The following is a 12,806-nucleotide window of genomic DNA, read 5'->3' as shown; positions in this document are numbered from 1 at the left end:
GGAGACGGCAGTGCAGTGGAAGGAGACCTCCACCTCCACAAGGGGGCTGCTCAGGCTGTAGGGGGAGATCGCAACCAGTATGGGTACTGCCAGCCAAGAGCTTGGCCAGAGGGACAGCGCATAGGACAAGTTGACAACAATAGGAGTCTGGACAGGAGTGCTGTCTTGAGGGTGGCATGACCTTGTGTCCCAGCCACACTGCCCATCAGCACAGTAGTTTTCTCCTGAGGTGGGTTGTGGCCTGAAAGCCAGTAGCATGTGGGCACACCCTTTCTGGGACCAGACAGGGATGGTAGGAGAGGCCCTGCTCTACCGATACCAGGTCCAAAGGTTTCCAAGTTGCTGGACCCAGGGGTCCCCTTTCTACAGCCCCTGGGGCCTCATCCATGTGGGTCATTGAGTGCGAAGGCAAGGGAGCACCCACTGGACAGAGACCAAGATCACAGATCCTGCCCTAGGCTGGGCTGTCAGAAGCCCAACAGTGCTGAGAAAGAGCCAGAAGGAGCCAGAGCCAAGCCCCCAGCAGCCACACAGAGGTGGGGCCGGTCCACGAGGAACAGGAGTGGCCTTCCCGCACGGTCTGCCCCTGGAGTCGGGGGGCAGGGGCGCAGACTGTGGGTGACGTGGCGGCCCCGGTGGCTGCCCCGGGAGGGGTCTGAAGTTGAATTGCCTGGGTTCTCATCCTGCCTTTCTCCTTTACCAAGTGTGTGGCCTCGGGCTTGTGATTTAACCTCTCCCCATCTCATCTGTTATCATGGGCACCACCATAGCACATGCCTCATTGGTTGTTGAAACGATTACAGGAAATGATGCATGTAACTTGTGTAGAACTGGGTCTGGCTGAGTCATGGAGTAAGGGGGCAGTAATTGAGAGCTGTTATTATTCTGTTATCATAATTCTCATATTCAGCAGGAGAGAGACCCTTCCCAGGCTGGGCTCCAGCCCTTGAGAAGGGGCCCACTTCGTGTCCTCTCCTGCCCCCTCAGGCCCTAGCTGGACTGCTGCACCTCGGCAACACCCGGTTTGCTGACTCCGGGAACGAAGCCCAGCCCTGCCCACTGATGGATGACGCTAAGTGTGAGTGCAAGCATGGGGGCCCTGCACCTCAGGCTTTGGTCAGACACCCAGGGAGCAAGGCAGGCCCTGCCGGAAAAGAGGCAATATTTGGTGGGATCGGGTGGGAGGGAGGCCAGAAGGTGAAATTTGGAATCAGTGCCCTTGAAGCCATAAGCTATAGGGCTCTGCCCTGGAGAAGTTACTCCTCACCCCATCTCTGCTGCAGCAGATAGCATCACCCACATCTTACAGATGAGAAAACGGGAGTTGCAGGGTTTATAAGGTGGTTTATCCCACTCATGGCCGTGTGGACTCGCACACAGAAGCCCTGGGTTCAAGTCCTGCCTCTGCCTTGGCCAAGCCTCCTCACCCACCTGCACCTGGGTTCACTCTGCCCCATTGGGTGGGTCGTGGTTCCACTGTGATGACTTCACGGGGCCTTGTGCAGAGGGATGTTTGGATGGAGGGTGTTTGTGCCTCCCAGGCTCTGTCAGGACATCGGCCTCACTGCTGCGGCTCCCAGAAGACCCTCTGCTGGAGACACTGCGGATTCGAACCATCAGGGCAGGCAGGCAGCAGCAGGTGTTCCAGAAGCCCTGCTCCCGGGCCGAGTGTGACACCCGCAGAGACTGTCTGGCCAAACTGGTCTACGCACGGTGAGTGCTCTGGGCCCTGCCCTCCTCCCAGGCCCCCCCATCTGGAGTTGGAACAGACCCCTTAGGCAGTACGGCTGGGCCCAGGGTGAGGGCTGCCAGATAAAGCAGCCGGGTTCCCTGCCCTTCTCCCCAGACCCTCGGGGCAGGAGGGAGTGGCTCCTGGGCTTTCCCCGAGCAAGGCCCTTGGCTTGTTTCCGGACTACTCTACGTGGAGAAGTTGCCACCTGGCCTAGATTCAGCATGTTATTAAAGTACAGGAGCCTGGCTTGACCTTGGTGATAGGTGAGGAAGGCCTGCCTGCTCTGCTGGCAAGGCCAGCCCCAGAGGTGATGTGGGTCCCTCCCAGGTCCAGGTGCAGACCCATGGGTGAATAGGCTCCTCTGTCTCTGTGTGCCCTTGTACTCTTGGTAGTCACCTGGGGAATTTGATAGATGGTGGTAGAGCCAGAAGCTTTGCCCACAGTCTTGAGCAACACTGTGCGGCAAGTGGAGCCCAGAACAGGGGGAAGGCGGGGGTCCTGTCCTTTTCCTGTTGGTTCTGTGGGCATCTCTACCCTTTGGCCATGTGGTTAAGGAGTGATTTGTTACTCTGGGTTCTGAGACCCTTTGGGGTGCCATTGAGGGTGTCTGGGGGCCCAGGCTCCTCTGAAATTATGGGACAGAACACGTGTGTGTGTGTGTGTGTGTGTGTGGGCGCGCACACGTGCATGTGCTTATAGGAACTTGGGTACCTGTGGAGAGGGTCTCCCTGGTTTCACGAACTTCTCTAGAGCTAAGAGCCTGAGAAGCTCTGCTAAGGGGATAAGATCCTCTGAGTGAAAATGGCCCAGGGCAGCTGGGCCCAGACTGAACCCGGTTCAGCAAGGTACTCTGTTCTCACTCCCTAGAAGCGAATTTCAGGTCAGAATTTGAGGCCAAAGATTTTTAAAGCTTTTGTGTCAAATCACTGCAAGATGAGCAGGTAAAGTGTGATGATCACAGACACAGTGGGTCTCTAATCATGGATCATTTCACACGCAGCAAACAGGTCATCGTATCACTAGCTCACTCATTTTTAGTACCTCAAACGGGTATTTGAAGCCCTTGTTGCAAAAATAGGAATCATTTACTGAATTGAAAAAAAGTTGCAGAGCAATTACTTAAATGAATGGTAAGGAAGAAACCCTTATATAGTATCATATGTGTCACCATGTTGTACAGCAACCATCCCGTCATCTCAGGGGCGACGGTTCCAGAGTGCAGGTTGCCATTGTCCACCTCGGGTGACTCGGGCGCTGGCCTCCGCAGGCCGAGGTTTGCAGGGGAGTCCAGTGAACTCAGTTCTTCACAATCCCACCCAGAACTGCCTGTTAGCCCCTTCTCATCGAGATGCAGCTGGGTGTCGGGCCAGGGGACTGAGGCAGACCCACTCCCTGTCTAGCCCCAGAGGCTATACCGGACCTCAGTGGTATCACAGGTTCAGTTCCAGACCACCACAATAAAGTGAGTCACACGAATTTCTTGGCTTCGTGGTGCATAGCAATGTTATGTTTACACCATACTGTAGACTATTAAGTGCGCAATAGCTTTATGTCCAAAAGAACAATGTGCATGACTTAATTTTAAAATAACGCTGTTGGGAAAATGGCGCTGTTAGACTTGCTCGACGCAGGGTTGCCACAGACCTTCAATTTGTAAAACACGCAATAAAGCAAAGCACAATAAAAAGGGACGTGCCTGCAGTTGGTCCCGTGCTCAGTCTTGCTCGTGGACAGGCCAGGTCTTCGTGTGCCCAGGAACGTGCGTGACCACAGCCTGCATGTGTAGTAGGTCAAGACAGGATGGGCAGGACACGAGAGTGTTTAGCCCTTGACCTGTCAGGCTCAGAAGACAGGCCCTCCAAGGTGTGGCACCCAGGCTGGAGGGACAGTCTTGCCACCCCTCAGGCTCAGCCTGACGCCTCTCACCAGAGCCCACTCCCCCCGCCCCACCCCAACAGGCTGTTTGACTGGCTGGTATCGGTGATCAACAGCAGCATCTGTGCGGACCCCGGCTCCTGGACCACTTTCATAGGTAGCAGGGGATCACCCTCCTTCAGAAAAAGGACAGGAGGGCCCGGCACAGAGAGCAGAGCCCTGGGTCTACTGCGGGACTCCGGGCAGCTCCTTTCCCTCCTCTGCACCCATCTCCTCACCCTCCACCAGTGTGTGGGCGAGGTCTCTGCTCTCTGGTGCCCGCATCTGACCGTCCCTAGCCCTCCAGGCAGGCTCAGCTGGCGGCCGGGCCACGAGGGCCCCTCCTCTCCCCGGAGACCCAGCTCCGGTCTCAGGAGAGTAGTGGGGGACGGTGAAGGAGCTAGATTAGAAGGGACATGGGGGACATGGTAACGTCATTGGAACCTGCTAGGGGAGGAAGTAAAGCTCAGAAGCGTCGGTGAAGTTTGCTCACAGAATGGAATTCTAGGCACCAACTGAGCGCGTGAGACTCAGGCCGTCCAAACCGGGTTGGACACACAGCGTTCCCCAGGACCTGGTTCCCTGACACCTCATTGGGCCTCTTGCTGCTCTGAGCTCTGAGGGGACAGGAGGCTGCCCTGGGAACCACGCTGGGGTGGGAGGTGCTCTGCTCACCGCTGGGTACCGTGCTCGCCCCACCTCAGCTCTGGGCTGCCAAGCATGAGGCTTTACCCTGGGCTCCTGTCGTCCCGCGGGCCCCGCCGCCTCCTGCACTGGCCCCACGGGGTCTCCCCTTCCTGCCAGGCCTGCTGGACGTGTACGGGTTTGAGTCGTTCCCCACCAACAGTCTGGAACAGCTGTGCATCAACTACGCCAACGAGAAGCTGCAGCAGCACTTCGTGGCTCACTACCTCAGGGCCCAGCAGGTGAGGGGTGGGGTGGTCCTGCGTTCTCTCTTTCTCCCTGGCCCCCAGCGCCATCCCTGGATCTGACCAGGCGTCTTCGGTTCCTCCTTTCACACCGCTCTGGAACGGGCTGTGGTGCTGAGGCCAGCCGTGGGATGGCCAGCTGGACCTCAGACCACAGTTGCCTTCTGCCCCCAGGAGGAGTACACAGCTGAGGGCCTGGAGTGGTCGACTGTCAGCTACCAGGACAACCAGACCTGTTTGGATCTCATCGAGGGGAGCCCCGTCAGCATCTGCTCCCTCATAAACGAGGTCGGGGGGTCAGCTAGTGTGCAGGACACCCGAGTGGGGCTTTGGGCTTCTCTGGGACCTTGAAGACCATCTGTGTGCTCTCTGTGTGCCTCTTTCTCTCCATCTGCATAATGGGTTTGCTAGCCCTATAACCCCTCCTTTTCAGGGTCACTGCGATGCTCCCATGGGTCCACGGGGTGGGGACTGTGAGGGTTGTGAGCCCCTCTCACCGTGTGGCTGCCCACCTGTCCCGTCCCGGCCCACACAGGAATGCCGCCTTAATCGGCCAAGCAGTGCAGCCCAGCTCCAGACGCGCATTGAGAGCACGCTGGCAGGCAGCCCCTGCCTGGGCCACGACAAGCTCAGCCGGGAGCCCAGCTTCATCGTGGTGCATTATGCGGGGTCTGTGCGCTACCACACCGCGGGCCTGGTGGAGAAGAACAAGGTGAGGGCTGGGCCGTTGTTGTGGCCCCTGCGTGAAACGAGATGCTGAGTCATTGCTGCATGTGTGTGGAAGCTTCCATCGTGCGTCCTCCCCTCCTGAACGTCCTCCCGAGTCCAGGGTCGCCTCTTGGGCCCTCCTCTCCGAGGTCTCTGCTCATCAGGCACAACCTGCCCAGAAATGGCTGCATTTCCTGGCTTCTAGGCACCCAGTAGACCAGCTCTGAATCTCTTGGGCTCAGGCCCTGCCCTTCTTCTGGGGCCTGGGTGAGCAGGGCTGGCAGCCCGTGGGCAGCACCACGCCTGCTCTCACCCTTGTCCTTTCCCCCTAGGACCCCGTCCCCCCTGAGCTGACCAGGCTCCTGCAGCAATCCCAGGACCCCCTGCTCAAAGTGCTGTTTCCTGCTGACCCTGAAGAGAAGTCCCAGGAGGAGCCCTCTGGCCAGAGCAGGGCCCCTGTGTTGACCGTGGTGTCCAAGTTCAAGGTGGGTCCGAGTGCTGATGCGACGTGCTTGGTTCACTCATCAATCTCCAGTGCTTACCAAGCACCTCCCAGGATCAGTGCTGTGTGCTGGGAGCACTGAGGAGTCAGGTAGCCGTGGTCCTGGTCCACGGAAGACAGAGACCGGAAACTGACAGAGGGACTGTGTGTGTAGTTGACGTGACAGGAAGCCTAGGGGCGCGTGGGTGGCAGTGCGGCCTTTCGCCCACTGCTGATAGGGTGATCGTGGAAGAGCAGTAGTTACCTGAACCTCTGTGACTGGCCCACTCCCAGTTCCCTAGCTTCCTGCTCAAACTCTGTCCTCGGCCAGAGCAGACGGGTCCCCTCCTGCCGTCACTCCGCCCTTGCACGTTTGGCTGCACCACCCCTCGGCTCCACCCTCGCTCCCGCCCTCCGTGCCCCTTCTCTTAGTTTATTCCTCGTCCTCCTTCCAACCGCAGCCTTCTCATCACCTCCCATGGGAGGCAACCAGGGGAGCCCAGGTTTGGTTAGCCCTTTCCTGCCCAGCCTCAGACACACCACTGAGAGAGCCCAGCCCACGTCTGCAAGGCCCGTTAGGCCCCGAGCTGTGAGATGACGGCAGACGGCCATGTCGTAGCCCTGGCAAGGCTTCCAGCACACAGGACGCGCGTAGTCGCCCGAACAAATGGCAGGGGGTTCTGAGATGCTTCTCTCCTGGAAAGGTTGCTCTGGTCGGGGGCGGCTGAGACCAGATGCAGGGAGACCAACCCGGTGGGGAGGGCCACAGGTCAAGAAGGGTCCCTGGAGGCGGAGGTGAGGAGTGTGCTCTGGGCACACCCAGTGAGAGCCGCCAGGACTCATTCAGGGCGTGTGAGGATCCAGCTCTCGGGGCTGGGAGGGCTGCTTGGAGGTGTCACTAACCAGGGCCCAGCCGGTGCTCCCCCAGCAGCCTGACCCACGGTCTCTCCCCTCTGCAGGCCTCCCTGGAGCAGCTTCTGCAGGTCTTGCATAGCACCACACCCCACTACATTCGCTGCATCAAGCCCAACAGCCAGGGCCAGGCGCAGATGTTCCACCAGGAGGAGGTAATTCACAGTGGGCCAGAGCTGCTTTGTGGAGGGTCCCATTCGGCCAAGACCCTGGAGGGGTAAGGGGCAGGACGTCTGCTCCAAATGGAGTGACATTAGGGAGGGCTTATCTCTCCAGCTCTGGCAGGACAGTCATGTACAGTTGTGTGGTCTGTGTACTGCACGGTGGCCCAACCAACCACAGGCAGCAAGTAGGGGCTACAGTGCATCTTGCTCTCTGCTCACCAAGCCATGTGCCCTGACAAGAGACTGAGGCTGCCCAGAGGAATGGGTGTCTTTTGTGATCAGCTGAAAGTCTGTGTCACCTTACAGACCAGACACAGTGCACTCTTTCTGATGGAAGGATAGTTTCTCAAATTTGCACAAAAGCACTCTGTGGCCAGCAGCTGCCCTTTGCCCTTTGGAGGGATGTGGTAGAGATATGAGAGCTGGACGATGCTGGAGAGTGTCCCACAGTTGACTGGCAGATACGACCTTAGGGTTCATAGTCAGGACTACTGCTCTGTGGTAAAGACCTTGGTTGGGTCCCGGAAGCATCTTCACAGTATAACCTCCCCTGCCTCTTAGCTGGGACTCACTCTATTGACTGCAGAATGTAAAATAAATAAAAAAGAGAAACTGGATTGGGCTGCATTGAGAGGCAAAGACGGCAGCGGTAAGACAGCCAGGACTAGCATTGGCCTCAGTTGTACCAGAAGCCAGGCTTCAGATAAGGGGACCTGGGGTCACCAGGACCCTTTCTAACAGGGAGATTTTCTCAAGGTCCCTTGATTTCTCACTGCCCCAAAGACTGCCCATCAGGAGAGCCCGCAGATCCACACCAGCAGGGCCACAGGAAGGGTGGCATTTGGGGCCTGCTGGCCCCATGCTGCAGCCCTGTCTCCCTAACCCTGCAGGTCCTGAGCCAGCTGGAGGCCTGTGGCCTCGTGGAGACCATCCACATCAGTGCCGCCGGCTTCCCTATCCGGTGAGTGGGCCGGTCCATCCAGTGCAGGGGGCAGGGCCAATGCCAGGGTGGAGCTCAGGGCGCAGGTCAGACGAGAGCCTGACCAGCCCAGAGCAGGATGTGGAGATGAAGAGAAAGAGGCAGGTCCACAGAAGTCGGCCTGGAGCTCTAGGGCTGCGCTCACTTTCTGTGGCCTGTTTTGTGGAGGCACGTTGTCTGGTGTGTATCAGTGAATAAGAAAGGTGAGTCTTGCCCTCTTGGGATGTACATCGCTGTGGAAAGGAACAAAATGTGCCATTAGGTAGACAAATGGGGAAGGGGTCTGGACTGCTCAGGGAGGGGCCCTCTGAGCAGCTCAGGCCTAGGGAAGAAAAGCCAAGGGGCCAGCCTGGGAAGACTTGGAGGAGGGGAGAGTATTCGAGACCCTGGGAACAGCAACCCCAAAGCTCCCAGGTTAGGACCTGAGAGATGCTAAAGTGACCGGAGCACACACAACAGACGGGGGGAAGCAGTGAGGCTCTAGGCCACGTGAAGACTGCTGTCTTCCTGAGGGCTGTGGGAGCCGCTGGGCGTTGTAAGCAGGGCGCGCTGCGCGCTCGTTCGTGTTCCGTGGCTGCTGTGTGGAGGCTGCCCTAGGGTCAGGAGAGGAGGTAGATGAGCGGGCGGCTGTTACAGGTAGAACAGGTGTGATGGTGGCCCAGTGAAAAATGGAGAGAAGTGGGTAAAAGTGGAGTGTGGCTTGCCATAGAAATGGGACTGTGAATGGATAGACCGTGGGGTACGGGGCAGGGGAGCAGTCGACTTCCAGGCTGCAGAAGCGACTTCCAGGCTTCCGTCTGAGGCAAGTGGATGAATCGGGACACAGGATGGTCTGGGAGAGAGGGCAGGCGAGAGTCCGGTTTGAAATGGAGGGGCATGTGAGGGTCTGTCCTCAGTGACTTTTAACACCGTGAGCAAGGAGATCACAGGGGGAGAGGGAGGTCTGAGGCCATTCCCTGAGGAACGCTCACGTTTAGAGAGGGTGGATGACGAGAAACCAGCAACAACTTGGAGGGGGTTGGGGTGAAGGAGGAAGCCAGGACCGTGGGTGTCCTGGAGGCTGAAAGCAAGCTCTACAAGGGAGAGGGGTCAGCTGGGCACCTGCTGCTGAGAGGCTGGTCAGAGCACTGACCCCTGGAGTTGGTGGCCACGCTGGTGCAGTTTTGGGGACAGAAGCCAGACTCAGGAGGAGGAAGTACTGATGTGTAGGGAAGCGCTGCCGTGACGGGGAGCCGAGACCCCGGGCGGCAGTGGAGTGGGCCGTGGCATCAGAGGGGAGATGTGCTGAGCCCCTGTGCACGGCAGGAGTGACCCAGGTGTCTGGGGAGAGGCTGGCGAGCCCCTTTGGGAGGGGGCAGGCTGCAGATCCCCTCCTAAAAGAGCAAGGCTCCATGTGGGTAGGACCAAGGCTGCAGGAGCAGGAGGCCCAGCATGCACTGGTCTCCACCGGCTTCCCGCCAAGGGTCCTAGTAATGCCATCCGCTCAGTGGGCACAGTCAGGGCAGCACCTCGCTGGTGGCTGAACAGGTGAAACAGTGACTCCTGGCTCACGGCCAAAGTCACTTCCTCTCTCCTTCCGCCTGCTTTGGCTTCCAGGGTCTCTCACCGGAACTTCCTGAAGCGGTATGAGTTACTGAGAAGGCTCCGTCCTGGCGCAGCCCCCAGCCCCCATGGCCCACCTCCAGATGAAGGGTGCTCAGGTGAGGCGCCCATTTGCCAGTCACTTGTTCACCCAGTTTCCTGAGCACTTACCTGGGCCATCTCAGGGTGAGGGGCTGGGGCTTCAGAGATGAATAAAACACAGCCCTGCCCTCGTGGCTCTTGGCTCAGTGGGGGAAACAAACTAAAAGAAGACAAACAATGGGGAAAGTGGAGACACAGAGTTAGGAACAGAATGCTGTGGGTGGTGCTAGAGAGGTATGAATCGGGAAGGCTTCCTGAAGGAGGTGGTGTCTGAGGCTAGATGGGATTAGCCAGGTGAGGGGCATTCCACAGGCAGGGACAGCACTGTGTGTATGAGGAGCTCCAGGCTGTTCAGTGTTGCTGGCTCATAAGGGCAAGAACAGTAGTTGGTGAGGCTGGGGGACAGGCAGGCCCACTCGCAGAAGCTGGACTTTCTCCTCCAGGCAGATGGGAGGCACTTCGGGGGATGAAGGGAGTGGCGTCAGCCTCATGCTTTCTGGAGGCCACCGTGGGGCGCCCCGTGGTTGGCCAGAGGGGAGATAGGCTAGAGATTTGGGCACAGCCGGGAAATGTTGGGAAGAAATTGGCCAGACTTGGCAAGCGTGTGATTCGATGTAGAGGGAGAGGAGAGGAGAGAATTAGCCACGCCCGGCCAGTGGGGAAGAGAGGTCTGGGGAGGCTGTCAAGCCCTTCCCAGCCAGTGGAGACATCTGCAAGGTACCGGCCAGCTCCCACCTCAGGGGAAAGGCCTGGTCTGCTGGGGTTGTTGCATGTGGCGTCACTGAGGCTGTGTGAGTTGGTGAGAAGGCCTGGGCACAGGTGGAGGGAGAAGAGGCCAAGGACAGGACACACACACGCGCATACACACACGGAGGGAGAAGAGGCCAAGGACAGGACGCGCGCACACACACACACACACACACACACAGAGAAGAGGCCAAGGACAGGAGACACACACTTGCACACACACACACGGAGGGAGAAGAGGCCAAGGAGGGAGAAGAGGCCAAGGACAGGAGACACACGCACACACACACACGGAGGGAGAAGACGCCAAGGACAGGACACACACACTTGCACACACACACACGGAGGGAGAAGAGGCCAAGGAGGGAGAAGAGGCCAAGGACAGGAGACACACGCACACACACACACGGAGGGAGAAGACGCCAAGGACAGGACACACACACAGACACGAAGGGATAAGAGGCCAAGGACAGGACACACACGCGCGCGCGCGCACACTCACGCAGGGAGAAGAGGCCAAGGACAGGACACACACACACACACACACACACAGACACGAAGGGATAAGAGGCCAAGGACAGGACACACGCACACGCACACACGGAGAGAGAAGAGGCCAAGGACAGGACACACACACACACACACACACACAGAGGGAGTAGAGGCCAAGGACAGGAGACACACACTTGCACACACACAGACACGAAGGGATAAGAGGCCAAGGACAGGACACACGCGCACACACAAGGAGGGAGAAGAGGCCAAGGACAGGACATGCACACACACCACGTGGAGGGAAAAGAGGCCAAGGACACACACACACACCCGGGGCCAGCAGAGCCCAGGCACAGTACTGCTTTGTATTTCCCTCTCTTGGGCACGATCTTGTCACTTTCCTTTCATCCTTTCTCCCCGCCTCTCCCGCCCCCTTTCTCCATGGTGTGCTCTTCTGTTCTGTCTCTTGCCCAAAGCCCCTGGTTGATTTTGCTGCTGTTTCTCGTCTGCGGCGTTTCCTTTGGCCGCCTCCAGAGAGGCACTGGGCAGCTAAAGGTGGTCAGACCCTCAGGTAAATCCTCCCTCTACAGGAGCCGGCCCTGCCAGGTGTGGGAGGGCAGGCAGGGGGAGCCGGTGGGCCTCCATGGGACTGGGATTTGTTCCCCCTTTTCCCATCAGTGGCGGGAGGGCTCAGGGGCAGAGGGAGTGGCCCGGCTGCCCTGTTTGGCCCTCAGCATGTTTGGGGCCGTAGAAACAGAATGCTGGCTAAGCAGCCTGGGAGTCCACGTGGGAGTCAAGGCACCCGGTGCCCTCTGCCACCCTGACCAAAGGGACCCACAGGAATGGAGGCTGCAGGCCAGTCCAGGGCACAGCCTCAAGTGGGATTTGGAGATTCCTCAGAACAGCCAGGGACCTGAGGGACAGTGGGAGGCCACCTCTGGCCTCCTCCCGAAAGGCAGGAGGTAGAAATGGTTAGAGGCTTCACAGCAGGAAAGAATCCTGTGGAATGTTAGGGAGACCAGGCCAGTTTCTTAAGGCCACAGAAGTGTGTAGACAATGAAGCACTTATGGGACCTCTGTCTCCATCCCCCAGAATGGTCTCCACACTCCGAGCAGGCCACGCTGCAAGCCCTCCTCCAGGACATCCTCCACACTCTGCCAGCCCTGGCTCAGGCACCAGCTGAGGCCATGCCGGCCCCAGTGCACTGTGGCAGGACCAAGGTGTTCATGACTGACTCCACGGTAAGCTGGCTTGGGATGAGGAGTGGCCAGCCACATGCTGTCCTTAGCAGGACAGGGTCTGGGCCCTCCTGAGGGCAGGGGGAGGAGAGGCTGAGGACCTCAGTGGATGCCCTTTCTCCCAGCTGGAGCTTCTGGAACGTGGGCGTGCCCAGGTGCTGGAGCAGTGTGCCCGCAGCATCCAGGGTGGCTGGAGGCGACACTCGGGCCGCAAGCAGGAGAGGCAGAGGCGGGCCGCCGTGCTCATCCAGGCAGGTAGGAGAGGTGGGGCCCTGGGCTGGCAGTCATCACTCCTGGCCAGCAGGTGGGCCCAGGTACGGCCACTGTCTGCAGCTGCACACAGCCCACGTGATACCTGTTTCTTTCGAAATGCTGCTGCTAGAGTCCCCACAGACCAAAGCTGACTGTGTCCCAGCCCCAAGAGGTTAACTGCATGTCTCTGTGGTGCGCTGGGATTCGAATTCCCTGTCCAGTTCACCCAGAGCATCTCCAGTCAGTGCATACCAGGCCACACCACAACTAAGGGTGCTTTGTAGGTAGTAGAGGCTCAAAAGTTGCCTTTAATTCCCCTTTCCTAGTCCTAGATAGCTGTTTATGCCGCCTTTTTTTCCCTTTATGACAACTCTTATCATTACCTGGGCTCCCGGGCGTGTTGAGTTTAATTAAGGAGAAGGTAAAAACTGAGAAGATCTGATTAAGGAAGCAATGTATGAACCATGACACAGCAGCCTCATTCTGAAAAACGAAAATACTAGAAACAATCCAAATACCTGACAGTGGTGGAGTCATGGCTACATTATGGACGATCCTTATCTAGCTAAGA

General features: G+C 58.3%; 1 protein-coding gene across 6 annotated transcripts in view; it reads left to right on the top strand.

Moving 5' to 3' along the window:
- The window catches only part of MYO19 (myosin XIX), a 35,186-nt gene that overhangs the window by 18,395 nt on the left and 3,985 nt on the right, over positions 1-12,806 (top strand). For 5 of the 6 annotated variants that reach the window (XM_067714352.1, XM_067714355.1, XM_067714353.1 and 2 more), the window contains 12 exons: positions 988-1,078; positions 1,542-1,713; positions 3,691-3,764; positions 4,451-4,572; positions 4,750-4,863; positions 5,111-5,287; positions 5,616-5,768; positions 6,724-6,831; positions 7,731-7,801; positions 9,416-9,519; positions 11,838-11,986; positions 12,109-12,238. In XM_067714352.1, coding sequence (XP_067570453.1) covers positions 988-1,078; positions 1,542-1,713; positions 3,691-3,764; positions 4,451-4,572; positions 4,750-4,863; positions 5,111-5,287; positions 5,616-5,768; positions 6,724-6,831; positions 7,731-7,801; positions 9,416-9,519; positions 11,838-11,986; positions 12,109-12,238 — 1,465 coding nt within the window. Of the gene's footprint in view, positions 1-987; positions 1,079-1,541; positions 1,714-3,690; positions 3,765-4,450; positions 4,573-4,749; positions 4,864-5,110; positions 5,288-5,615; positions 5,769-6,723; positions 6,832-7,730; positions 7,802-9,415; positions 9,520-11,220; positions 11,316-11,837; positions 11,987-12,108; positions 12,239-12,806 lie in introns of those variants that run through there. The other variant, XR_010937203.1, reaches the window with a different exon arrangement.

This window comes from Pseudorca crassidens, chromosome 19, assembly GCF_039906515.1.
Source record: "Pseudorca crassidens isolate mPseCra1 chromosome 19, mPseCra1.hap1, whole genome shotgun sequence".
NCBI classification, from domain to species: domain Eukaryota; kingdom Metazoa; phylum Chordata; class Mammalia; order Artiodactyla; family Delphinidae; genus Pseudorca; species Pseudorca crassidens.
The sequence above is the reverse complement of the archived record's forward strand: the minus strand, read 5'-3'. Positions and strand labels throughout refer to the sequence as shown.